The sequence below is a fragment of the Ictidomys tridecemlineatus genome, chromosome 1 (assembly GCF_052094955.1).
Source record: "Ictidomys tridecemlineatus isolate mIctTri1 chromosome 1, mIctTri1.hap1, whole genome shotgun sequence".
NCBI lineage: Eukaryota > Metazoa > Chordata > Mammalia > Rodentia > Sciuridae > Ictidomys > Ictidomys tridecemlineatus.
Window position 1 is genome coordinate 4,601,629 of NC_135477.1, and position 27,686 is coordinate 4,629,314.

A 27,686-nucleotide genomic window follows, 5' to 3' on the forward strand; every position below is an offset into this window, starting at 1 on the left:
CCCTGAGCAGTGCCTCAACACTACCCCAAAGGAGACCTTGAACGTGTCCTAGCCTCTGCTTGTTCTAGAGTTGCCCTTCTAGAAACCTGCTGGCCCCTTTGGTTTGGGAAGGCAAAGGAGGGGCCTCCACACACCCCCATGTGGAAGATGAACGCTCGCCGTCTCATCTGGAAGGTCATGCCTGCAGTGGAGCCGTGCGCGCAGGAGGCAGGGGAGAAGCTCCTCCTGGGCTTGCTTCCCTCTCTTCCGCCTCTGTCCTTCTCAGGAGCCCTGTCTGGCGGAACCCGAAGGTGCCCTAAGAGCAGCATGGTATGCAGCCCACACCAACTACCAGGCCTTGTGCTCTCCCACTGAGGCTGGGCCATGGGACCCATGTCCAGATGGCCTCGGTCCCTGTGATCCTCCCAAAGGAGGTGTGATGGGCCTCAGCCATGTCCAGGGACTGGGGTGTCCCCAGCAAATGGCTAAGCAGAGCCTCCAGCATTCTTGCTGCAGCCTCGGGAACGCCTTTTGGGTGGGGAGAGGTGGCTGGGGAAGGGGGAGCAGAGAGGGCAGAGAACGGACAAGTGGGGATCGCCAGACTCTAGCACGACAATCCAGCGGCTGCAGAGGAAGTGGTCCACAGAGGCCAGCGCCTGGTCGACGTGCCCATCTGTGACCCGATATAGGGACCTGTGGTCGCCCATGTGCACACTACTGAGGGTGGCCCTCGTCACATGCACTCCCAGGAAAGCCGTCCTCACCCGTGTCAGACAGTGGAATGTCCCGTCCTAGGAACATGACTTCTGGGGCAGGATGCCCTTTAACTGGCTGCTCATCCCCAGTCACTGAACCCATTTACCTCAAGAAAGAACGTTTCCCGTCTTCGTCAAACAGCTAGCGGCTGCCCCTGTGAGGACAGGGTCTGTTCCCGGAGGCATGGCAGGGGAAGGGGTCTGCAGCGGGGTTCCAGTCCCACCACTCTGGGATTATTTGGCTTCCAGCCCTTTCAATCTGTTAAAAATGGCCAGCATAGACCGAGGAGCTGTGTCCTCACAAAAGGTCAGGCTCCACGATCTCACGGGCAGAGGCTCCCAAGAGGATTAGTGCCTGCTCCTCTGTCCCATGGGGACGTTACCACCTCCACACACCCCATGAAGGGGCTGTAGTTTTGCCACCTGACCCCACTCGGCACAGCCCTCCATCTATCTGAGAGGTCTGGAGAATAGAATGGGAGGTCCCAGAGCAGAAAGGGTCAGTATCTCCCAAGAGGGTAGGCAGAGAGCCTCGGGGGCCCAGCAGGAAGCCAGGGCTGCATCCTGGCAGTCTCCTGGGTCAGGGCAAGAGGTCTGTCAGAGCAGGCAAATGCTCATGGAAGGACCTGGAGCTCCAGCCAGCCAGGCCAAAGGGGAATGGTAGACACAGGCTGGACAGAAGGTTGCAGCCTCGTCCTAGAGCCAACCACCAGGTGCTTCAGGGGACTCACTGCAAACTGGTGGCAAGTGCTACCCCAGGGCTGGGATCCTGCCCCATGAAGACACAGGAACAAAAACATTTCTCAACCGGCACTTTTAAACTGGCATGGCCACAGCCCTGACATTTCCATGCAGTTAATAGATCTGCTGCTTCATGTAAATGAGGCTGTCCCATAGCTCACCATAAATGTGAGTTTCATGTAAATGAAGCTGTCCCAAAGCCATGCAGAGTTTAGTTAACGAGACGGGAACCATCCTTCCTTTAAAAACTGTAGGGGCCGGGTCTATTCTCAGGCTATTTTTACTTGAAATGAGCGAGTGCTATTAATTCAGTTGTTTGTCATGTAAATGGCAATAAAACCATCAAGAAGAAAGATTTTGTAAAAAGTTTATGTAAATTGGAACTTGTTTTAAACTTTTCATTTAGGGAAGGGAAAGAACTGTCAAAACAGCCCAGCTATGATTGAAATTAAATACTGAGAGGAGAAATGAGATCTTGGTCCGGTTTTCTTACAAAGAAAGCCAGTTCTCGGTTGTGTTTCCACAGCTCTTCCACTAAGGTACTGGGGGTGGGATGGGGCGAGGTGACATGGGCGCGCCGAGGAACGTGCAGCGGGGCCACCTGCATTGCAGGGTCTGCTGTGGGCAGCCTGCCAGGAGGGTGTATCCGACCCTAGCTGGGAAGGGAAGGGGATGATGGCTTCCAGGGTTCGTTCTTACCATGAAAACAGATTTGACTTCAAACCACCTTAAAATGCCAGGCAATTTATAGGCTGTGGTGTATATGGTCCTCTCGATCCACATATTCTGCAACAGGAACACAAAACCTGTGTTAGGAGGCCATCAGCGGGGGCTGGCTCTGCCCCCATGGGGATTCACAGGACCCCTGGGCAGAGGTTTCCTGAGCAGCAGCTTCTGCCTGGGGCAGGGCAGGGCAGGTGTGTGTTGCAGTGCCACCTCATAAGCCACGCTCTGCTTAACAGCCACACAGCACCTACCCAAGCGTCCTGTTTCCTAGCCATGAGGGCCCACCTCCCTGGTATCTGGCAAAGAGGATGTAGGAGACGGGGAGGTGTAAATAGTTCAGACTGGTGGGGCCTCTTATATAGATTTGGGATGGTGCCAAATGAGTTTCATATTAGCTGTACTTTGAGTTCAAAACAAATTCAAAGGTGCTAATGCATTCAGGAAGGCTGGGTTTATCAAAACTGACCTCTCACATCCTAATAAAATTAGTATTTTAGAACATTTTTGTGAAAATATGAAAATGGAAGGGAGAAAGTTACTCACCATGCAGAGATGACAACCTGAACATTCTGGTGTATTACTCAAGACTTTCCACTCTCTGCATTTTTAAAATGTGTACATACATTTTAAATAAAAACGCCATTTTATGAAATGTACTCTTTGTAAAGTAGACATTGCATACTGCAGGAAAAGGTGTCAAGCATCATTCTACGCTGCCTTCAGGTTGCAGAGCCACAACTCAGGGCAAACTGCAACCCTGGCCTCCGCCTGCTCAAGCCTGCCTGGCTTGCGACCTCCTCTGCCATTCCAGCCTGTAAGGCAGAATCCTGAGCACCAATTTCTTCTGCCAGTAGCAATCGAGACCTGTCTTTTTTTTTTTTTTTTTTTTGTGCTGAGAATGGAACCAGAGGCCTTGTGCATGCTAAGCATGTGCTCTATCGCAGAGTTAGATTCCCAGCCCTACCAATAGGGTCTAGATTTATGTAGATGGGATCATGGGATGTCAACAATTCCTGAAAGCTGTCTGGATCTTGGAAACCTCTGAGATTCCTGGAGAAGGAAAGCAAGGGCCCAGTTGGGACCTCAGGGACACAGGCCAGGCCCCCTGTGGTCACCCTCTCAGGCACTGGCCTTTGAAGGGTAGCACTTGCTCTTTCAGAACCTGTTTAGACCACACCTCCAGCACCTTCTCCGTGGTTCCACTCCTGGGAGGGGTGGCCATCTGGGTCTCCTCCTCCACTGGCCCTTGCTGGCAGGAGCTTCAGCCCTTGCAAGGTTTGAAGGCGCTGAGCCTCCTTGCCCTGCTCTTGGCTGGGCTTCCACAGCCTCTGCCCCTGGGGCCTGAGAAGCCAAACTCCCCATGAAACAGCAAAGCCCCATTTACCTGGGCTGTGAATACCCTGTGCTTATCTGGAAGCCTGAGGTTTTGACCAGTCCATGGAGGACTAGACCCTGGGCTCCTGGCTGCATGCAAGCATGAGGACATAATGGGGTCATGTTGGTTTTCAGGGCCATCCAGGAGAGGCCCAGCCTGTGAGGCTTGGCATAGCTCAAGACATCGGGAGCCTGGGTTATTCCTAGCTCTGCTCCCCTGTTGCTGGCATTTTGGCAATTTGCTGGACTCCTTGTGTCTATTTCTTTACGGTGTAAGAATATATGCACTTCCAGATGGGAGAGGAGCGGATCGAGGAAAAGCCAACAAACCCGCGACCCAGACACAACATACACAATGGCAGGATGGCTGGAGGCCGACTGCTCAGAAAGCTGCCCCCTTAGATGGGTGTCTGGGTTGGATATACCAAGGTTGGGCCCCCATTGTTACAGAAATACAGCAGCGACCAGTCACCAAGGACGTTCACGCAAGAGAAAGAGCCTTGGTCTTTAGACACCAGTGTGTTAAAACTGTAGGTCTTGGATTCACACACTCCAAGCTCCTATTGACACACAAGGGGTTGGCCTCCTAGCTGGAGGGGCTCCCCCAGGGAGCTCCCAGGAGTTGACAGAGGAGACTCAGATGTTTTTGAGGATCACATGATTGAAAGAAACCGGAAGATTTGCAGGGAGACAGAATGGAGGTCCCAAGGCAGCCCTGACAAAGAGCTCCGAGCTTTGCTCTGGGCCATGAGCAGGCACTGAGGTACCTTTGACCCCTCATCAGGGGCCACCAGACTGCAGACTAGAGCAGCGCCATCTCCTGCAGTGCGGGTGCTCCCAGAATCCCCAGGGCTGCAGCCTCATGCCATAGGGGCCTGTACATGGGTCTCTGGAGGTTTTCCATGAACAAGGGAGAAATGTTATCATTTAAGAAAATTCTGGCTTGTCTGGTGCTTTTTTAAAATGAAATTCATTAAATCAGTTTGTACCTATAATTTCTAAAAGGCTGTAATAAGGATGTGTGTTAATATTTCCATGACTTCAATGCTATGGTTTCCAAAAAGGGACAAATATTTGGTGATGTCTGGAACAACTTTTGGATTGGTTGTCACAACTGGGGAAGTGATACTGGCATCTGGTGCGCAGGGGTCAGGGATTCTGCTAAACAGTCTGCGATGCATAGGACAGCCTCCACCACGGAGAATCACCTGGCCCCTGGTGTCAGCAGCATCCAGGCAGAAATCCTTCTGCAGCTGCTGAGATATAGTGAAGTTCAGGCTGGACACTGCATGGTGTGCCAGCATCTGCGTCTACACTCAGCCCATCTGCTGACCCTCACGTCACCTGCAGGAGGTCCTGTCAGCACTGGGCATCTCACACCCAACTGTAGCTAGAGATACAGCACCTGCTCCAGCACAGGGGCTGGGCTCAAGGGAAGCCCCGCACCTTCCCATGTTAGGCACCTTACTATACACCGAAACCTCAAGATCTGTGTGTGAAATGTTGATGGCTTTGCTACATTTGGAGGGGAGAGGGGATAGGATTCCCACACATTTTGCCCAGAGGCGTGGCAGCCCCAAGGCCACACTCTTCCGGGGCACTCCTGTTGTTGGTAGAATCAGTGGTGTTGTTTTACCGCAAATTCATTATCTGGGTTTTTCTCTCCTTTCCGGATCGGCCTGGAATATTCGAATCTCTGGACCTCGTTTGCCCTGTAAAAGCTGCAGAGACAGAAATGTCTTCAGACATTAACCTTAAACAGCCCGTTCACTTTAGATGCAGGATCTGGCCTTAGCTATATCCCGGGAAGCGGCTGCCGCCTTGACCTGCTGCCTCTTCGCCCAGCAGCCTCTGAAGGTAAACCCTGGCAGGTGCAAAATGAACTTGAGGTTTTAGCACCTCTGGGTCCATGCCAACCCTCAGGGAGAAGGGATACTGGGTCAGAGTGAGAGGTAAAGTGGGGAAAAGGGAAGGGAAGCAGAGGGGCCGGGCTGTGCCTTCAACGTATGTGTTCATTATTTAAGAAATCGTTTCATCATTTGCTTCAATAATTTAGCAATTAAGTTATTTGATAACTTAATAATTAATTACTTTCTAAAACAGTTAAAAATGGATGCATTCATTATTTTTAGAAAGATGCTCCATAATTTAGTTTCAGATCTATAGAATGCAGATCTGAAAGAGTGGCACCCGTGGAATGTATGTGCCTGCCTTCCTCCTGTGGGCAAGGGGTGGGCTTTGCCTAGGCCAGGCAGGGCGGGGGGACTTCTTTCTCCCCCTACACGGAAATACGTCTAAAGGAACTGAGAGACTCTACAGTTTCATGTTTACTTAAAGGCCCTCCCTGAGAAAAGACATTGCAAACCTTAAAATGCATGCCTTGTGAAAACAATCTCTTGCAAACACACGGAGTCTGGGTCTACATCCATTACTGCTGACGAAAGGTCAAAGAAATGAGGAAAGCTCGGAGAAACCACCGAACTTGAGGATGCCAGACAAGCAGATCCTGAGGGCCCTCGGGCCATCCAGGAGGCTAATGTTTTCACCGGAATGAGGATCTTCCCATCAAAGAGCCATCTGCAAAAGCAGATGTTCCTGCACCACCGCTACGTCAGGGGCGACGCAAACTGCCAGGCACCATCCCACGCAAATTCGGACAGTGAGGTCTAAAAACCACTCACCATGCTGGTTCATGGGTGGAGGGTTTTTATCTTGAGCTTAATCAGGAGCAAATGTTCGAGTCTCTTTCTTGCCACAGCCTCGTATTTCCGCTCAGATTGGGTGTGGGACTGGGCTTGGGCACAGCTGAAGTGCTCCACAGGGAAGTCTCCCACCTCATGGGTCTCAAGTGACCAGAGGCCGCCTCCCTCCTCAGAGTTTTCCTTGTCCCCAACCTTGGGAGGGGAATCAGCATGGTACCCTTCAGGCTGGGGCCACTCCTCCCCACCCTGGGTGGAAGCTGGGAATCAGGAGCATCCCGTGCAATTGGAAGAGGGCAGAGAGAACCTGGGAGTGCTCAAGGCTGGCTGAAATCCACCCTTCAAAAGGCAGAGTCACCAGCCGGAGGGCCCCACAGCCACTCCCATCTCCCATCCTATGAGCAAAATTACCTTACAATCTGCTCGGACACCGGGCGGTGGAACTTAGGGGGCAGATCGAGTTTCGGCTTCACCGTGAAGCACTGGATGTCTGAGGGGAAGGGGGTTAAGGATCAACAGGCAGCAGGGATGTCGGCCTGGAGAGAAGCCCGAGCCACCCAGCCCTGCAACCGCCCGGGCATCCCTTGCTAGCGGAGTCAGCAGGGGGTCTTAAAGGATACACTGGCCAGCCGAGTTTTTGATGTCGTCGCCTGGTGGAGATGTGGTCTTCATTTTCTCTGCGTTTGGAAACTGAGTTAGTAGTCGGGCTTCAAAGTCTTCTCTGCGTTCATACTCTTTCCCCCGGTAAATGAAAACTTTTCCCTGGAAACAAAGACGTTCATTGCATAACACCACAGGGGAGGCCAGAAACGCTCACAAGCCAAAGCGCCAGTCTTCAAGGTATGTGGGGAAGTTTTTTAAAAATGCGACTGCGTGTGAGAACAGGACGCGATGGTGTGGCTCTTCCCCATGGAGGACACAGGACCAAAGCCTCCTGAGTTACACTGCCTAGGCAGCAGCAGGTTACCCACATCTTGAGATATGTCAGTCTCAGCAGTGGCAACCAATTTAAAAGCTATGCAAAACCAGGGGAGCAATGGGAGCCCCAGGCCTGGTGAGAAAAGGCGGAAACTGGCAGGGCAGGCAGAGAATGACATCTGCACTCCTTCCTGGGTAGGCCCTGAAAGGGTGAAGGATTGGCCATCGCAAAATGTGCCCAAGGGGTGTAATGACTGTTTCAAACTGGAATTACTGGGGAATAGTAACTTCAGAAAGGATGTGGCCTGCTTTCCTCCGTGCAGCAAGTCCTACCATACGAATCCTTCTGGGAGGAAGGTCCTTGGTATACCAAGGATGGAAAATAGCCCGGATCCCTGGTAACTGGGCCAGCAGAGAACCTGAACAACACATTCTAAAGTCATCCTGATCTTCTGCCCCCATAGTGATAGCCCTAGAATTTACTACCGGAGTCCAGATACATCTGTCCTGTCATTCTGTTAGGGATTTACTGTTCTTTGTCTAGAAAGTATTAAAACATCCTGCTTTAGCCATTGCCTTGGACTTCACTCTCTTGTGAAGATCCCCAGATACATGCAAAAATAATGAACTCTGATGCTTCCCTCTTGTTGGTCAGCTCTTGTACCCACAGGTTCCCAGACCCAGCCGGACAGCCCACATGAGAAACTGAGGTGGGGACCAGAGAGCAGGTGTCTCTCCCCCACAGCTCTACTTCAGTGCTTTTTGTCCTTCTGAAGGAATTTAAGATAGCCTGGGACAAAGGTGGGACCTCAGGGCCTGAGCATGGCCATCCTCAGCTGATTCCTGGGAGACAGCAACAGAAGAGCAGAAACCAAGGGAAATGTGTCCAGACCCAGATGCTGGGCTCTCAGGCTCCTGGTGGTGAGAGGCTGGAGAGAGGTGGATGGCAGGTCTGTCCTTACTGCAATCAGAGTTGCCGTGCGGACCCCCATTCATCAAGGAATGGAAAGTAAATGGTGACTTGGGGTGAGGGCTCTTCTTCTAAGGGTTGGATTTTATCCATCTCAGATGATGCTCCCTAAGCTGGAGAGTCCGTCAGGGGCCAGTCAAGGGACCTTGGTGGAGAGATGAAGATAAGCCCCCTCCTTACACAAGGCTCTTGTGGAGGCCATCTCCAGATGAGTGTGACAGTGACTGTAAATACATCTGGAGGCAGGTTCTTCTCCATCCCTTCTCAGATCCCCGAGTGGGTTCTGCATGACAATGAGTCACAGACAGGTCAAGGCTCCCCTGCCCAGGGCCGTCTCCACCTAATTGGAAACTGTGGCAGGGAGAGACCATGGGTAGGAGCCATGGGTGGGTCTTGGCTGCACTGGACCTGTGTCCCTTCCATCAGGAGATGTTGGGAAGACTCAGGACTGGCTGGTCATGAGTCAGGCACAGCCCTGTCATATCTTGGCAATCCCTGGACAGACGCCAGAGAGAGAGAGAGCGAGGCAGCCAGAGGCAGCCGGGAACAGCATTTTGCTGCGTATTTTTAAATTTATCTCTCAGAGACTCAGCCTGAAGTCAAATTAAAATCTGTCTAATTAATGGGTTTTCAGAGATAGAGAGAAATCTTAGAACATTCGATTAGCTTATCCCTGCTACTGTCTGCAAGTTTGTGTCCCTCCTAATCAACCAGGCAACGGTGTTAAACGTGGGACACTTGGGAGGCCATCAGGTCACCAGGGGCTCCAGAGAGCTGTCGTCCCCCTGCCTTGAGGGGAGCAGACCCCCACGGATGTCACGTCTGCTGCATCTTGCTCTGGCTTTTCGGCCTCCGAACAGTCAAAAAACAAACTTCTGCTGTTTATCTATGACCCAGTTGAAGGTATTTTGTTACTTCAACCTGAGCAGACTAAGACGTCCCTCTTCTCTAGGAGCAGTGTCTTCTGAGTTTTTAAGAATTAGCGAGGAAGAAACGGTTTAAGAATTGAATGATTTTTCCACTTTATGCTTAGGTATGTCTAAAAGCACCATTAGGGAAGAAAAATGTTTTATTTCTATGAAAACTAATGCCAAGCAGAAACCAAAGTAATGTGTAGTCTTAATTAGAAATATAAATACCCACATGGGTACCTTAGGAGGCGATATAAAGCCAAACACTCCAGAAATTCAGTGAGATTTAATATATAACAGGCTACTATGAAACTAGCATGCATTTATTATGTTTTATATTAGAAAAAAGCACAATAATAAAAATGTATATAAAGGCTTTAATATAAAAACACTAGTGAGTTATAGAAGAAAACACTAATACCCTTTTCCAGAAATGTCAATTACTTTGCACGCTGAGGTAGTCCCTTCGAACAAGAAAACAAGGGGAAAATGTACACACGGGCAAAGATATTTATTCCTTGTGAGGAGTATAAATATTAATATGCATGCAAAACCCAGATTGATTCGGGGGGGACGGCAGAGCCAGGGGAAAGCGAGTTCCTCAGAGGCTCCTCTGCCAGCAGCCTGGCCACCACGTCTTCCACCTGCTTTGTGGTCACTGCTAATGTCATTGTCCGACTGACCCCTGCCAGGTGATCTGTGAAGCGTAATAAATATATTGCCACAGCCCCACAAAATTATTCAGGTGTGCCGGGAAAGTCAGTTCAATATTAATCAAGACCATTAAACTCTTTATTCATACTTTGCATTTTGTCCTCGGACAGTGCAAGTGACCCAGGACCGTCCCTGCAGCCCGCAGTGGCTGGAGCTCCCAGCACAACTTGCGGCCATTGGCTCTATGGCCACGTGAGTCCCAGGCTTTCCACTGGCAGACTCGAGGCAGGCTGCTGCCTTGCTCAATGTCGTCATCATGCCTTGCAAGTCCAGCTAGCAGCTGCCACACTCAGGCAGCCCAGTGTCCCCAGGGCCCACGGCCCCTCTGTCCCCCAGCACAGCAGGGACTGCACATGCAGGGTGGGCTCTCAGCAGACCCCCCGGGCACAGGTGCAGACACAAGCACTGATGAGTGTCCTTCGCAACTTCAAGTGCGTCGCCTGCCACCTCAGGCCTCCCTTCAGTCTGTTTTGGAGGCCGTCACTGAACACCCTTTGCTCTCTCTCTGGGCAGGAAGACCTTCTCTCCAGCCTGCCTTTGTGATCCACCACTGTCTTCACTGCACAGTGAAGGCAGCGGGAGGGCCTGGCAGCAGCGAGCTCACAGTCAGGTGCCTCAGTCACTAGGGGGTCACTGAGTGAGGGGTCACCCAACCTCACCTTCTGGAACAGACCAGAACGGTGTGGGCCATTCCCACAAAGACTGGCATGTCCTCGGTAGGGGGATCATTGGCACCTTGTGGGGGTAGGTGAAGGGGTGCCTCATCTCACAGGGAGCCCCATGCAATCAGCAAACGAAGGCCGGGAAGCACAGCTCTGGGACCAGGAGGATCTCCTTGCCGGCCTCACCGCCCCCCACCCCCCATACCACAGCCATGCTCCTGCCATGGAAATTCTGTAGCCCTAAACCACACGGGGCTGCCTGGGGTGAGGAAAAACCACGTGTCATAAAACATGCCACAAGACAGGGCAAGAAATCACGACCCTCAGGTCAGTGGCATCCAAGAATGTGCTTTTGAGAAACTTGAAACCACTTTACTAGTTGTTCAGGTGGCCTTTCTTCACACACGTCTCCTCCAGCCTCCTGTGAATATCGGGGAATGGAGTCTGGCGGGTGATGGTGGTTACCACTCTGATCACATTCCAACAGCACCCACCGGCCTCCGGGATGCAGTGGTTCCTAGCGTGGTGGCCCTGGGGATCCATCTCCAATGTTTATATGTAATTACAAATACACATTGCAGCAGCATTATTCACAGTAGCCAAAGGGTGGAAGCAACCCAAACATCCATCAAGAGATAAATAGATAAAAAGAATATGGTCTATTGACACCACAAAATATTTTTCAGCCTGAAAAAATGAATGAAGTTCTGACTCCTGCTACAACATGGGTGGGCCTTGAGGACTCCATGCTGAATGAAAGAAGCCAGACACAAGAGAGACAGTACTGCCTGAGCCCACTCACATGAGGCACCTAGAGCAGTCAGACCCACGGGCATGGAAGGCAGAAGGGTGGCTGCCGAAGGCTGGAGGGGGCGTGGAGAGCTAGGGGACCGAGTCCTAGCTTTGCAAGATGAAAAGTTCTGGGGGTGGATCGACAGGGTGATGGCAGTGCATATGCCACTGAACTATACAACCCAAAGTGATTCAAATGGTAAATTTCATGTTATGCATATTTTAGCACCATTAAAAATACACATAAATCTTGGAAAGAGAGTTCTTTTCAGGAAAAATCGAACCAAAGGGTTACACCCACGCAATCAAAAAATATATTCTCAGCTCCTCCAGTTCAGAGTTGGGCAAAACACCTTGCAAAACACCTTGGGAAAAGGGATTGCTGCCCAGGCAGCTGCAATCCCAGCTCAGACTGAGTAGAACAGAACTTACCCGAAGGAAGGTGGGGAACCCTTGTCCATAGTAGCCAACAGCGAAATAGTCGGGCTTGGGTCTGATCACTTTGACGATGTTTTCATAAAACTGAGCCTGCTTTTTCTGTAAGGAAGAGAAAGTGCAGTTCAGGCTTAAGCAGCATTCCCCTGGGCTCCTCCTGTGAGCTCTCTAAGCTTTGGCAGCTCCTGCAGGGCGGGAGGCCCGGAGGCCTGCACCTGGGTCTAATCTCACTGATGGTTTTGACATTCTTTTTCACTTATCCCCCATCAATCAGCAAGGGATCCTGAATAAACAAGCCAAATTCAGCAACCAGTCATAATTCATGGGGCTTCTCAATAACCACAAGAGGTAACCCCGAGACAGTCTGTTTCACTTTGATTACATGGTGGCCCTTGGTGGATGAATGGTATGGACCAGGTACTGAGGTACATTAAAGAAGAATCAAAAAGGCTTCAATTACTTTGCTCTAAGTTAATGATAAATATTGCCACCTCATCAATGTGATCTCTTGAATACAAGACTGGTTAGCTGAGAAGGCTGGACTTAGAAACTTCCAGAGCTTCCATCTGTCCACTCTCCTCTTGTGGAAGGCATTGGTTTTTAGAATCCAAGAAGCTCCTGGAGACTCCTGCACTCCCCAGATCACGTACACAGGGGGTCCGCTGGTGTCTACGTAAAATCCACTCACAGGAGCCCCAGTCTGGTAACAAGGGCTGGCCAGGGCCAGGAGCAAACAGCAGATTAGCAAGGCCATCTTGCTGGATGGCACCAAGAACCAGGCCAAGGCTGGGGGATGCCTGGGGCGAATCCCAAGGAGAAAGTACAAAAGGAGGTTCCAGGAGAGCAGGCTTGACCTGCCTCTTGTCGTTTAAGCAAAAACGAGGAAGACCTACCAGCAATTCACTGAGCTGCTCATAATCAAACATTTCGTTCTCATACTGCTCCGCGAGTTCCTTGCCCAAGGCGATGGCCTCCTCCCACATCTGTGTGTCACAAGAGAGAAGGATGGTGAGGAGACCCGAGCGGAAGGCTACGGCCAGGGTCCAGCAGCAGGACAGCCACCCACGGCTCACAGGGGACAGGGGAGCTGCACACTGCGTTAACCGAAACGCCAGGGGACAATGTCGGGGAGATGTCAGGAGATGTAGGGCAGCCACCCACGGCTCACAGGGGACAGGGGAGCCGCACACTGCGTTAACCGAAACGCCAGGGGACAATGTTGGGGAGATGTCAGGATTCCCTGGAGGCTCCTGTCCTCTGGCTTAGGATGCAGTGTCTGTTGACTAACTGGTCAACCCCTGGCTTAGCACATTGCCCTCTGCCCACGGAGGTCTGCAAGCCCGTCCTCACCCACCCTGTCCTCCTCCTCCCACTGTCAGTCCTGGCTGCCAAGACCCGTCTCTCAGGACAGCCTTGGAGCCAGGCAGAAGGACAGCAGGTGACGGGAGGCTGTGAGGAGACTTAAGTGGGATGAGGGGCCTGATTTGGCCACTTTCCAAAATGATCCCACTTAATAAACGCCATGGCCCAAGATGCCAGCTGCCAGAAAGGATGTATTTCAAGTCCAAGTTCAAGCTTGCAGAAAGCTGCCTCCATGCGCAGGTACCGTGTGGATACAGGTCCTGCCACCATTTTGAAAAAGGGAAAGTTTATATGGTAAATAATTAAAAGTGCCTTTCCAAGTACCTGATTCTTAAAAATGTGGCTGAACTTTTGACACATGGGTAATGTGATAATTTGTTGATGTACAGGAGGCTAAATTTTCCTAGGGGAAAAATAATATCCAGTGGATGCCTTGAGAAGAACGTGGAAATTCAGAGGAAGCACCCCCGTTGGAAGCCAGTCTGGTTGCTGCCCAGCCTCTCTGCGCTTCCACAGTGGCCCTCACTTCAGAACCTTCAGTGATGGGTCCAGACGGGAAAGCTCCCGGCTCTCCCCTTCAGAGACTGCAAGACCTGCACCGTACATCCATCCGTCAAACCGCTGGACTCCAGACCGGGCCTGCTTAACAAGGCTCAGGAACAGCCTCGCGGCTTGAATCCAGGGAAGCTCTACCCTCACCCATGCTGTGTCCCCAGCCACAGCCCCTGTTCTCCTCTCTGTGCCACTCCGCAGGTGGGAGGGCTGAATTTGTGGCCAGCTACTCATCCTTCCCTTAACTTTGACTCCCTCCTGCTGGGACCCTAAAGACCCATGTGGGCATCCTACTCCAAGGGAGCAGCAATGCCGACACCCCCAGGAACATGCCCATGGCTCTTAGCTTCTTGCAGCTGACGATAAGTCCAGCCACCCGTCTTTCCGGGTTTAAGCCCTTCAACCACCTTGTGGGGTGGCTGTGTCTTCCCCGTCTGTGTTGCCAATGAGCAGGCTGAGGATCAGGCAGGCAAGTCATGGGCCTGAAGGTAAGTGGTGGACTTGGCCCAGGATGGCCTTTCTCCAAAGTTCTTGTTCCTGAAGATCATGTACCAGCGCTTCCAGTTGCTCCCAACCCTCCTGCAGCAATGGGTTTCAGGATTCCAGGCGAGTCCCTAACCTGGGATCCCACAGGAATTTAGGCTGCGGCTCCTCACCTGGTGCACCTGTGACACGAAGTGCCCCCATCCCACCTACTCATCTTTGTCTTTTCTTGTTACGATGGGCCCCTGAAGGCCTTGCTTATGACTGAATCACCCAATACACTGAAGAACCCTGTTTTACTTAAATGTTTCCAAATTACTCTTTTCATGTGACTACTCTAAGAAGCCATCAGTTACTTCTGACGAGAAAAAAAAAGATATTCTGGAGTAAAAGTTGTGTATTTTAGTACTTCGAAAAACAGCAACAACAACAAAATAAGCCCAGAGTAAATTTCAGAGATAGGAGCAGTGTCCAGGGACAGGAGGAGGTGGCAGAGATGTGCGACCTGAAGTCCCCCACTCTGGGTTCCTGTTCCCTTTGGTTTAACATGGCGGCACATTCTTTGAATACCTACCTCTGATCCTCCAGATCTTTGGCAGTCCTTTGTCAGAGCCCAAGCCCACATTCCCAGGGAGGGAATCTCTCTCACTTTTAATGTTTCTTTTAAGCTCCAGCGAGCATGCCTCCCTTAGCATATTTCCATTTCAAAGACAACATTACTGTTCCTTGTAGGTCCCCTTCACTGGATTTTTCTTTAGTTCTCTGCAAGCGCATACGTTCACTTAGCTGCCAAGAATGCTAGAGTTTCTAATTCATTCCCCGGTAAAAGCTTAATCTGTCTTTATCCTAAATGACAGATGAGGTACTTTAGATACATATCAAAAGTAATTGTTTTTAAAAGAAATATAAGTCTTGAGTAAATATCTCACCCGGCTCACCCTGAGGTTACGTGCTTGTGTTTTCTATCAGATTTTCTATAAATATATATTCCCTTCTTCCCCTCCGCCTGTGTTAAAGGATTTTGCACCAAGGAGATTTTCATCTACTTCTAATTGGACAGGGCTTGAAAGAAGAGTGTGGGTAATTCATATTTCCAACGTGAGCACCGTGGAAAATATTTCAGCGCCAGAGAGAAAACAGATTCAATATGATCTAGATTTAGATTATCTCCGTGAAAGAATCGCTTTAACCTTGGCGAGAACGTCTGGCCCAGCTCCACTCTTAGAAGAGCTGGAGGCTCAGGAGGTTCACGCAGCCCCAAATGAAAAAGCCCGTATCCGCAGACAGCTTTATTTTCCAATCTGAGGTCCTTAATCCAGTGGTGGCACCTTGGGAAAGCCAGCTCCTGGCTGCTCAGCGCCCACTCTCTCCCCACCGCTCTCCACCGGAGGATGATTGCTTCCGTTCCCTGCAGATGACGATCTGTCCCCGCTCTCTGAATCTCCTGCTTCCAGGAGCCGCCATTTCTTCACGTTCCTTGAGTAGAAACCGTTCCTTTCTGAGGAAACTCCTTCCTGGGTTCCCAGAGTGGCAGCAGGAAAGGTACCGGGTGAGGCTGATGGCTGACCACTGGGGTGCAGGGCCCACGGACCCTGATCTGGCGGGATCAGGGAGCAGAAGCAGCTGAGTATCGCTTAGATTCCAGCTGAATCACCAGGACCCAGAAGTGGCTCCATTCAGCTTGCTCCCCTGCTGTGACTCGCAAGGGGATACTTCTTAAGGGAAGAGGATTCCATCCATTCTTCAACTCACCTGCTTCCCACACAGGGAAGGGAAAGGGCATACTCCACTCCCCTGAATTCCCAAAGTCCCACAGAGGCCTCCGACGTTTAAATGGATGAGAGGCAATGGAAGAATCCAGAGCTCTGGTTTAGGTCCCTCAGCATCAGTGGGGCCACAGGGGCCCGGGCCCAGCAGGAGGCCTTGTTCAGTCAGCTCTGTCTTCAGCCAGCTCTGAGAGTGAGAGTGGGGCCCTGTCTGTCCCCAGGTGTGTCCTGAGGGGGCCCCTCGACCTCGCTGTGGCCTGCAACCTCTTCTGACACAGCGCATGCACCACTCCCCACTCCCGCTTTCCTGGAGCAGATCCCCATCTCTGCTCCTCCTCCACCCTAACAGTACATCTTTCTCATACTTTGATAAAATAGGGTTCTTTTTAAATAGGAGCACATCATAATGAACATATAATCTCTTTGAATATTCAAGGAAGATTCTGGCTAATTGATGAGACTCTGGCTAACATTGAGATTTTCAGGAATTTTAGAAATGCTAAGATTCGAATCAACTCATAAAAAGGGTTCATTATTCTGACCTGAAATTTGTCGTAATAACAACTGTGTTTTTAAAGGAAAACTCACAGGATGAGAAAATTTCACCCCAAATACTTAGAAAAGAAATCCAACCATTTCACCCAAAGCAGGAACTTGTTCCCAGACCCCTATTTTTAGTTCACAAGATGATGAAAAAATGCGTCATTTTTTCGAGTTTGGTGCAAGGCAACGTGTGAACTTTGTCAAAGGAAGGTTATTTTAAGGAAAAAGAGCAAAGCTTCAGCTGAAAGAGTCTCCGGGATCCAAACACCCCCGAGCTGTAAGTTCTGGGTCATCTGTCCTCATAGCCCGGCAGTCTGGGTTCCGGCTGACTTAGCACTGGCCGGTCCTGCTTGGCGCGCCTGGGCCAGCCACCCCTTCTAGCTCAGCGGCTGTTTCGACTCCCATCCTCCACAGAGAAGCCTGGTGATTTTCAGTGCAGAACTTGGATTGAGGGCTGTATTGAAAATTACCAGGCCTCAACCACGCACAATAAGACAGACAATTCAGCACACCTTCAGAAAAGAACGCTCCTCCGTCCTGATAAAACCCAACAGAGGCTTTTGGGGGGATGCTCAAAAGGGGAGGTAGAAATGGAATGGGGAAGGAGCGAGGAGTAATTATTAGCCCAGGAAGGAAGAAACGTTGGCGAGTGAGGAGGGGCAGACAAGAGTGAGGCGGGTGCAGAGAAAGGAGGAGATTAAGAGACCAGGAGCCGGGCTGAAAGGCATTTTAAACTTTTTAAACGGTGGAAAAGCAAAAATAGAAGAATGATTTTGTGTGGAAGAAATACAGAAAGATAACAGAACATAATTCAACGGTGAGAGTGTCCAATAGAAAGAAGCAGAAAATCCATTCAGCCTTGCTGATTTCAGGGCACAAAGGCAGAGTCTTTAATATAATCCGACCCTGGAGCCCCACCTCCACCTCCCCGCATGCACAGGGTGAACTCAGCAGGGGACTTGGGTGGGGACCCTGTTCCCTGCCTACCTGCCCAGCATCCTAGGGGCCCCGCCTGCCTTCTCTGTCCCCCTGGGTAGCTGTATAAACTTGGAAGGTGAATGAGCTCAAGGATGTATGTGGTTTCACACAGTCATACACAACAAAGGCCACCCTAATGACTTGAGCAAACAGGCTCTGTGGGGACACACGGTATCAAGAGAGCCGCCACGCCACGGTTTCATCAGACTGAGCTAGCCTTTGCCTTCCATTTCATAATCTTGCAGACCCCGGGACTCCTTAATCTTCGGTTCAACTGAGGTATTAGGTCCCCTGGCTCAAAGACACTTTCGAAAAATAGGAACTGTGATTTGTTTCCTTAAAATTCACTAAGTGTAAAGTCAAACCAAGGCAATGCAGGCGATTTAAACGCTGCGAATGCGGTGGGTACAGGCTCAGATTGAGCCTGGCGGAACCCGGGTCATCCAATAAGGCAAGCAGCCTGGTGGAGGCCGGTGGCCCTGCCCGTCCGTAGGCAACCTCAGTCACTCAGCCTACTGTGGTGGTCATTCCGACGGAAGGTGGTCATTTTTAACAGACTACAGGACTCTAGTCAGGAAGGCCAGCCTCGTCCTTGCAAGAACTTGTCTTTTTCTGACCTACAACCTCCTTACAAGCCAGAGTCAGGAAATGAAAAGGGAAATCATCGTGACAATGACAGTAAGTTCCAGAAAACTGGTGATGCTTCTCCGTGGTTCTTAGAGCTTCTCTTCACAGCTGTGCTCTCTGCCCTGGGCCTTGTCCCCGTCTCCTCAGGGTCAGATGGAGCCCCAGTTTGCTCATTCTCCAGAGGCCCTGATGCTCGCAGCTCCACTAACCCTGGCATTTATTTCAAAAGCACAGAGATGACATTGGGTCACAGGAGAAAAACACCTTATTTTGGTGCTTATTATATTTCTCTCGTCCTTCTGACATAAGTTCTATTCTTTCCTGGCTTTGGTTTGCATTTTCTCATTCATTTTAGATATATTTCATCTTCTCACGTACTCATTTAAGGTAAGGAATGCATACCAACAGGCACATGTGGGGTTCTGGCTGCCTGTGGTGGACCCAAAGGATATGCAATAAGCTTCCATTTCCCGCCAACATGTGGAGGAATGTGCTAGTTAAATAGCATTTTTGGTGCTTAATGAGAAAAAGTCTTGGCTCAAGGCAGCAGTGTCCAATAGAAATGCAACGTGGGCTACATATGTAATTTTAAATGTTCTAGTTACTACATTAAAAATTAAAATTAATTTTAGTAATACTTAACATATCTAAAACATCGTCATTTCAATATGTAATCAAGGCAAAAAACTTAATGAGATCCTTGACATTCTTATTAGTTTGCTAGGGCAGCTGTAATGAAGTCCTGACTTGCTACTAGCTAGGTTCCTTGAACAACAGAGATTTATTTCTGGAGGTCAGAAGTCCAAGATGAAGGCATTGGTAGTGCTAGTTCCTTCAGAGGCCTCTCTGCATGGCTTGCAGTCGGCACCTTTGGCCGTGTCTCCACATGGACTTCCCTTGAGGAATGTCTGTGTCCAATCTCCTCTTCTTGTAAGTCGGACTAGATTAGGGCTCATCCTAATGGCCTCCTTGTACCCTAACTACCTCTCAAATGACCCCTTCTCCAAACACGTTTCCATTTGTAGGTTTGGGGCATTGGGACTTCAACAAATGAATTTTGGGAGGACACAAATCAGCCTATATAACAATCTTTTTTTTCTTTTCTTTTTGCATTAAGTCCTGGAAGTACAGTATGTACTATAGACTGAGGGCACAGCTCATCTGGGACTGGTCACCCTATAAGTGCCAATGGCCTACAAGTGGTTTATGGACCACTACTGGACAGCGTAGGGCAGAGTCCCATCCTACCCCCAGCTTGGAATCTGGTTTCTTGCGTACCAAACACAGGGTCCCTCATTAACCAAAATCTCCCTTCAAGTTTCCTTCGGACATGTCACACACCAACCATCACCTGCGAGCCATTTTGAAACACTTTTAAACTATGACAATTGCAATTGAGGAAGGGCCTTCCTACCCAGAGCTTCTTAGTGGTCAGCAATGGTCTTAGCCCCCCATGATTCCATTTCTTCTAAGAAAGGAGTGACGGCCGTTATTTCTCAAGTTACCACATACACACAAGCCTGGTAGAGACCTCGTGCCTTGGCCTTATTTCCTAAATGGAAGAGATTCTAAATCCTGCCCAGAGTTGATCTTCCTCTGTGCCCCACCTCCCTCAGCCCCCACCTGGTAAGATTCCGGTATCCTGGTCAGGAGATGGGTGTAGGAGCCCAGTTTCTCAGGTGCTTCTGCATTGTCACCTACCAAGTCCCCTTGCAAGGAGGAAAGACACTCAGTCAGCTATGATGAGGTCAGGGGAAAGGCCCAAAGCCAACTTCTAAGAGACAAGGCTACTCTTACACTCCAGTTGTGGGAAGTTCTTCTCTTAGAAGGACTGCGTGCTTTGGTAATGTCTACGCTTGTGCTCCTGGGCCTTGAGTACTCTGGATGAGGAGTCCATCTCCCTGTCTGGTCCATGCTGTGGTGCACGCAGGTGCTGCTCACCTTGCCCTGCCCTCTGGGCTCTTGCCTACCCACTGAAGTCTCGTGCAGGCACAGACCTGCTTCAGCAGATGAAGTGAGCAGAGCATGGACAGGCCAGTAACCCCTCCCCGTCCCTCCCCTGGCCACACCCACGTGGCAGAACCTCCACTCACCTGGACACTGAATGGGTATTGACCAAGACGGGGAAGCAGGCCCATGTTACCTGGAGCTCTGGAGTTTCAGAGTCAAAATTCCAGCACATTCCAGCTCGCCCAGGCTGGCACAGAAGGTAATTATTTGCTATTTCTCTTTTCTCCAGAAAGTTGAATGCTTGTTGGGGTTAAAATGGACGTTTTTGCCTCACAGCCAATCCCCGGTACTTCACGCTTCATCCTCTCTGATCTCTCAGGCCCCTATGCTCTGGCCACTCTAGTTCTCGAGCATCGGCAGAGGTCACTCCTTTCCCAAACCCTTCTAGAAATGTCACGGGCACTCAGAAATGGCTTTCCAAGCTCGCGGTTTTATCATGACACCTTGAACAGGTGCTGGAAGACGACTTCCCCCAATCCCCTCTGACTCAAGGTCGGCTACAGGTCATGTCACCGTGGCCGTCCTTCTGACTCCACCAAAACACCAGGAATCTGAGGACAGTGCCCATGGGCTCCCCTTCATGTCATCCCATTTTATCACCTGGATTAGTTTTCTCTAAGCCAGGCCTTTTAGCCTGGGCTCTGCTGGTGCTCTGGGCCGGACTCGCTCTCGGCTTGGGGTCCCAGTGTGCTGTGGGAGGCTCAGCTGCCTCCTCAGCCTCACCCACAGGTGGGAGGGACTGGCAGTCTGACAGCCAGTCCATGCCGTAAACCACCGTTCTGACCTGAAACATTCTTTGTGTCCCTCCGTGTGATTTTTTTGATGAACCATCATTGCATAGAAGAGATAATTAGGCTATCTCTGCTTTAAAAAAGACGTTGTTCTTCAGTTTGTCATATTGGAGGCTGAGAATCCTGCTATCTGGAGCGTTTCACTGTCCGTCGGGAAGCTGTGGAATGCTGGGGGTTCCCTTGTTGGTTCAGCCATTCAACGAACGCCCAGTGGGCTCGGGCTGTGTGCGGGCAGCCTCAGCCTCAGCTCCATGGGGGAGGAACGTGGGAGCCTCTATTTCCTAGTGCTCATAGCTTCTTGGGGGAGTCATTAAAGTCACACATAGGAAATTCCTCATTGCAAATTGTCATAAGAGCTCTAAAGAATGGCCTAGGATGTCTTAGGGGCTGGAGAGGAAGTGACATTCTGGCTGAGATGGGAAGAAATGCACCAAGGGACAGGCAGTAGGGCCTGCTGGGCAGGGCTGGAGCTCAGGACCCCAAAGGGGCGGAGTGGCTGGAACCCAGAGTGAGGGAGGGGAGGTCAGAGGTGGCAGGGCCACTGCCTGCAGGAGGCACAGATTCCCAGCCCGAGGGCCTTGGGCCTTGGGCTTTCCAGGGCTCCAGGGGCTCCATCTCTGGCTCTGGACACTTCCCAACCCCTGATGGCCCCTCTCTAGAACACCACTGAGCAGGAAGCCGCTGGGGGAAGGAACAGCTGGGCCCACTCCATATCTTTAGCCATCTTCTGAGAAGTGGATTCCCCTGGCCAAGCCAATAAAACTGGTAAGTGGCCCCAATGGTGAGAGCTTCTCATTTATATGAAGAAATACATTTGCTTCCCCCGATCCCCCAAGGGGGTGCAAGTCACACAACACTTCTGACCTGTCTTTCCAAGTGGCCTTTGTATGGGCCACAGGGCATTGTAAAGATTTGGGACTTGTTTCCCACATTAAGGACATAAGGGACAAAAACAGGTACATGAATGGTCACTTCAGAAATAAGGAGAATCCTGAGCTGGTGCCACAGGGATTCTGCAGTCAGCCAAAGAGAAGCAGCCACCACCCCTCCTGGCATGGTTGCTGTTGAGGGTGGAAAAGTGTCCCCAAGAAGCTAAGTGCAGTCCCAAGCCCTGGTATATAGGAACATGATGTTTGCAAACAGGGGCTTTGAATATAACCAAGTTGAGACGAGGTTGTGCCGGAGAGGGGCGAGCCCTAACCCAGTGGCCAGTGTCCTCACAGGAAGAGGGAAAGGTGGACAGAGACACCCACTGGGAGATGTCATGTGATGACCAGGACAGAGGCTGACGTGGGGGATGTGTCCACAGGGAGCAAATGCCAAGGACTGCCAGACACTCAGCCGTGAGCCAGGGACAGGAAAGGCCTCCTCCCCACAGCCTCCAGGGCAGGCCCCGCCCCGCAGGTGCTTTGACTTAGGACTATAGAGGGTTCTGTTGCTTAAAGCCTCTTGGAGGTGCCGTGGCACAGCCAAGGACGTGCGCAGAGCTTCCTTCGTGGAACCCGTATGTCACTTCTCTCAAAGAGGAAAAGACACAGACCCAGAGGCGTGAAGGACCCCAGGAGGAGTGCTGAGGTCATGTTGGTGGCAGCTGTTAAGAACCTCTGAGGCTGAGGCAGCCCTTTTCCATGGTGACTGTGCATCTGAACCACAAGAACTACAGTGACGGGATATGACAAGATGGCTAGTGAAGGTGGTGGCAGGTCTGCTCTGAGTTCAGGTCACGAGTACAAAATTAAAGTCAGTTAATCTAGACACTGCCCAACTGTATGACCCATGTTCCACTGCAGAATCGACTTTTCTGTGACCACAGAGAAGCGCAAGATGTCAAAGGAACACAGTCACTCCAAGGGCAGAGACCCATCTGAACCACTGTCCCCGACTCGGTTCCCCCAGCAATAGCCTTAAAAATATGGGTGCATTTTCATTCCTTACAACCTGCAGAGCATTTTAAAAGAGGCTATTGACTTAAAAGAAAAAAAAAAGATGTATACTTGTAAGCACAAGCTGGAGGAACATGCATAAAATATTTCAGTACACAATTTGCAACAAATTTCTGGTTCTGCAAACATCACAAGTTAAAATGTGTGTTTACAGAGCCGTGGGGAGGTTCACATAAAAGGAAAACAAGAAAATGATCATTTTACCTTGCCTTTGTCGAAGTAGTGGATGATTTCTTGGTAGAGCTGCTCCTTCAGCTGTCCCTGCGTGGTGGCCTGGTAGCCGTCCCGCTGTGTCAGGTGGGCCACGCACACGTCCTCCGACCACTGGGGCAAAAGCAGAGCATTAGCAGTGCTGGGCGGGGTGTGTCTAGGAGGGCACTGTCACCTCGGGGGCCATGACACGGTGGGAGCTCCGTGTCAGGCGCGTGTCTGTGTGCCCCGATTCTAGGCAGGTATGGCTGGCTCTGTCATCAGGCTGCCAAGGCCTGGGATGGCAGAGCAAAGCCCGTCCAGGGGCCCAGAAAGATGAGGGAGGCAGAGTTGTGGTCAGATTCATAGAGAAGAGAACCCCAGGAATTCTGGAAAGCAGAGCCATCAGCTTGTCGACAGACCCCTGAAGCGCGGGGTTCATTAAGAGCCAGGTGACAGAGGCCGTCTCAAGTTGGCAACCGGCAAAGCTCTCTGTCATGTGGGCCTTTATGCTCCACACAAAGAAGGTATGTGGATCACAGGTCGTCAGGACAGGGATCCAACAGTCCATCAATTAATACAGATGATGCCCTAAAAACAGGCAGCTCTTTGCAGATTTAACCACAGGCCAGGGCCTGGCACAGACTGGCCAATTCTCCTGTGAACTGAGGATGCATCAGAGAGAAGGTGTGGCTATCTGACAGGTGAGGCACGTAAGCTCTGGAACTTTGGCTCAACACATCAATAGCATTAGGTAGAGGGCTCCATGACCTACTATGTGCCAGGCTCTAGATCAAAGATGAGTGAGAAGGAGCCTGACCTCCAGGCTCCCCGCCACCCAGAGCCGGTGTAATTAGGGGTGACAGCATAAGGACATAAGGCAATGACAACTGGCTGCCTGGACACAGGAGAGTCCACAATGGAAGGGTCATGGCAGATGTCCAGATGGACTCGGTGCTGGGGAGGCCACATCTGAACAAGGGCATCAGCTGTGTGGCGTCTGTCGGGGGCCACACGGCTGATGAAAAATGAGGGGAGCTGTACGGGGAGTAGAGAGCTGGGAACAACTGTGGCCTAGCGCAAGGGCCAGAGGGACTGAGGCTGGCCTGCCTGGCAGGCCCCAGGAGCACGGCAAGGCCACCTAGAGGCTTGCTCTCGCAGTACCTGCCCAGCCACCTTTCTGCAGCCAAGGCCCTGGACAGCTTGAGCTGGCCCTCAGGGCTCCAAGGACAGGAGGCAGGGAGGACCTGCCTGCCTCCCCACCTTAGGCCTGTGGGGCAGAGCCAGACAACCCGACTTGCAGACCTGCCACCAGGGGAAGGGGCAAAGCTGCTGCCTTTGCAGGTGGCTGGTACAACTTAGCCGGGGCTGTGGCTACTTTTGTTAGGGGTGGGGGATAAAAATAAAACTTTCGATGGTTCTGAAATGTAACTGCAATAAAAAAGAGTAAGAAGGTTCAGACTTCTTTGGATTTTAAAACCAGTTTGTAAAACATATTTGAATAGGGAAACAAAAATTCTCTGTACCTTCCACTTAAAATGGTGATAAAAGAACTTGATTGCTAAGCTATAAACTAATGTCTTCATTGCTCTTGTTTCTGGCCAAAAATATCCTTAGACAAAAAAGAAGCTTCTATTTAAGGATTTTAGTCAGCAAACAAGAACATATTTGTCATGTTCAAGAATTTTCATAGCAATACAAATTATGTTGTTTAGCAAGTTGATTAACCACTATGAATCCACATTTACAGCAATATCCAAATAAATTCAGGAAAATTTGCAAAATGTAATGGTGTAAGAGATATGGAGAGAGATAATCTAACATTCACCATTTAACTACAAAACCCAGAACCCAGTGGAAAAGAGCATGCGATTGGGCCTCTTGATTTGGGCTGTGAGATAAGCCATCATACGATCTGTGGTAGACCCAGCTGTACCCGATAAATCCAGTGATTAACCAAACGTTGTGTTTACACACGTGTATGTTTTACATTCACATATGCATATAAAAGTTTATGTTCTATGTGAGAGACAGAGTGAGAAAGTAGTTGTCAATCCCATTTTAATCTCCCTGGTATATAAAAAAAAAGACTCTGACATTTGCTACACACCTTGTTATTGAAATTTGGATTTCTGGTAAACAAAGACTAGTGGAATTCACAGGGGGTGGCTGCGGTCAGATGCACTCCCTGAAATCCCTGTCTTTGTAAAGGATTGCTGTTGGGGAGCTTCGACGGTCAGGAGGCCAAAAGGCTCCTCTGGCAGCTAGCCTCAGAGCACTACCGAGAGGCGCCCGGGATGAGGGCTGAGCCCTTCTGCTTCGAGACAGAAGTAACGTCCACACTCAAGCCCTGCGGAGAAGCCACTGTTGCTCATGTCACAGACGCTACGGGGGACTTTAGGGAGAGAGATAATGTGACATTCACCATTTAACTTGGGGCTCCCAAGCTGAAGGAGTCTTCCTCCCTAGCTCCGTCCTGACCCCCCCCTGCCCGACAGGCCCCACTTCCTGCCCATTTAATCACACTTTCTTTGGTCCTGTGCTATTCCACTTCAGATGTCTGGAAGACGGGCCTAGATCTGGGAGTGAGATTCCCTGAGGAAGCAACCTCTGTGGGATGGCTCACCAAATTCTAATTGTTCTCCACCTGGTTCAGTATTTCCTAATAGTTATAAGGATGTCATGAGAAGAAAAACCTCATGACCTGCTGAAATTCTAAATCATAAACCGAAAGGCTGTACGGCAATTTCCAAACCACCTGTCCCCACCCCTCTCTGTCCATCATCCATCCACCTGTGCCTCTGTCCACCCACCTATTCTGGTTACTCACTGAGGGTCCTCTCTGTACTCTTCACTGCTGGAATTGGGCATGGGGGTCACAAACATGTAACTGCAACAAGAAACCCTGTCTAAAGCTACCCGTGTAATAAAAGAACCACCGAGAACCAGAGGTGGCCATGCCAGACCTGTGCTTCCGAGCAACACTACAGAATAAGGCAGAGGACAGTGAAAGGAGGTCTCAGCATGAACTGCTCAGCAGAAATGGCAGGATCTGGTCCCTACGCTCTTTGCCGGGGGGATAATTAGGGGCGTGTCTCATTGCTCCACCATGGATGGTCCTTCTTGACATTGTTCTCCATCATTACTGAGTCCTGTTGCCAGGAAAGAGGAATTTCAGAATCTCTAAATTGCTGCCACCTCAGAGCCTGATGGTGGGAGCTGGGACTGCCTGGCATCTTGCTAAGTCTGCATTCAGCAGGGCCGAGTCCATAATGACATTCGTACTTTCTCAACATTTTTGTTTATGTTGTTGCAGTTACTAAATATCCATAAAATAAATATCCTAAAATCTGTAACAGCAAAATAATATTTAGAATAATCTTTGACTCTATAACAACAGAATCATAAAAGTGCCTGATGATTTTTATTACCTTAAGTAGCTTTGCATGGAGCAGCAAGGTGTAAGCCGCTTCAGTGTAGTTATCACACTCTTTGTGCAGGTCACAGAGCTTGTACAAGTACCTGAGATGACGAAAGAGAGGTGCGTGCTTAAAAGGACACGGAATAATTTGTGTGGAGGATTGCAGGAGCTAAATTCAACATTCAACAGTAACTCCTATCTGCATGTCTTTTTATAATGTTCATGATTCATAATGCCTCAAAAACTTTCAATGAAAAAAAAGCACTAAAAGCCCCAATGAGAGTAAATACATTCTTGGATAGATAGGTAGATAGATATGAACACACATGTACATATGGACACATGTATTTTAAATTTTAAGTCTTTTCAATATAAAAAATGAAGATGAAAAAGGTAGGATTTCACTTCAAGCTGTCTTATTCTTTTTAATCTTTCCCAGATTTTCCCTCAGTCATTTGAAATGAGATTACACAATCTCAATTGTCATTTCCTACGTGTCTATTGAATTCAAATGCACAAGAAATCCATAGGGATCCAAATCCCTAAGAATAAAGAGCTCCCCCAATCACGGTGAATACGATCGAAAGAGCTTCTCTGCTATAAAGAAATAATGGTTGCTTTTTAATATAGAGCAAGATACATTTTGGATGAAGGAAGCGGATTGTTTTCCCAAGTATAATAGTCAGTTGCTGGTTTTGAAGGAGAAGGAAGAAAACACACACTCACCGAAATAAATATATCCTCAAACACTAATGCCATGTAGAGTTTATGCTTAGCCTGTTTTTCCAAGTGTTGATCTTGGTAATTAATTGACACTGGACCCTAACAGTGACCAGGAGAGAGACAGACCTAATCCTGGTGCGTCACTGTCACTAGCATGTTTTCCCCTGTGTCACTGAGGATCTGACCGGGGCCTGGTGCGTGGAGGCAAGTGCATTGCGGTGGAGCTCTCCCAGCCCTGTCTTATCCTGGATGGGAAACCAGGTGAGGGAGCAAAATCTAGAAACATGGGGATTTGGAGTGAGTTAAGTGAGAGGAGACTGAAAATTCATAATACTGTCTATTTCTGGTAAATTTATAACTGGACGTCTCACTTAATCAGATGAGCTACTGTGAAACATTAAAATCAGTCATTTTTTTCCCCTAAAAGGGCCATATGAGTTGGTCACAGGGGTATAGAAGCCGTAAAATAATCATTTATAGTTTTGCCTCTGAGTTGGCTAAATGTAACCTCCAAATCCTGTATTGTTGGGGATCAGCTATACAGGCTGAGAACAGACCTGGGGACCCCCAAACGCAATGTCAGGGGAATCGTAATTTCCTATGAATTAACTGCTGAGGTTAT

At 49.9% G+C, this 27,686-nt stretch overlaps 1 protein-coding gene across 5 annotated transcripts in view; it reads right to left on the bottom strand.

Annotated features, from left to right (window-relative positions):
* Dock1 (dedicator of cytokinesis 1) overlaps nucleotides 1-27,686 on the bottom strand; it is a 461,323-nt gene that overhangs the window by 44,068 nt on the left and 389,569 nt on the right. For all 5 annotated transcript variants that reach the window (XR_013427043.1, XM_078024305.1, XM_078024303.1 and 2 more), the window contains exons 37-44: nucleotides 26,352-26,442; nucleotides 22,936-23,055; nucleotides 12,570-12,659; nucleotides 11,674-11,778; nucleotides 6,895-7,036; nucleotides 6,686-6,764; nucleotides 5,212-5,296; nucleotides 2,175-2,261 (exon numbers count right to left, since the gene is read on the bottom strand). Coding sequence is in view for 4 of the 5 variants with exons in the window: in XM_078024305.1 (XP_077880431.1) it covers nucleotides 2,175-2,261; nucleotides 5,212-5,296; nucleotides 6,686-6,764; nucleotides 6,895-7,036; nucleotides 11,674-11,778; nucleotides 12,570-12,659; nucleotides 22,936-23,055; nucleotides 26,352-26,442 (799 nt within the window). In the remaining variant the exon portion in view is untranslated. The remainder of the gene's footprint in view (nucleotides 1-2,174; nucleotides 2,262-5,211; nucleotides 5,297-6,685; nucleotides 6,765-6,894; nucleotides 7,037-11,673; nucleotides 11,779-12,569; nucleotides 12,660-22,935; nucleotides 23,056-26,351; nucleotides 26,443-27,686) is intronic.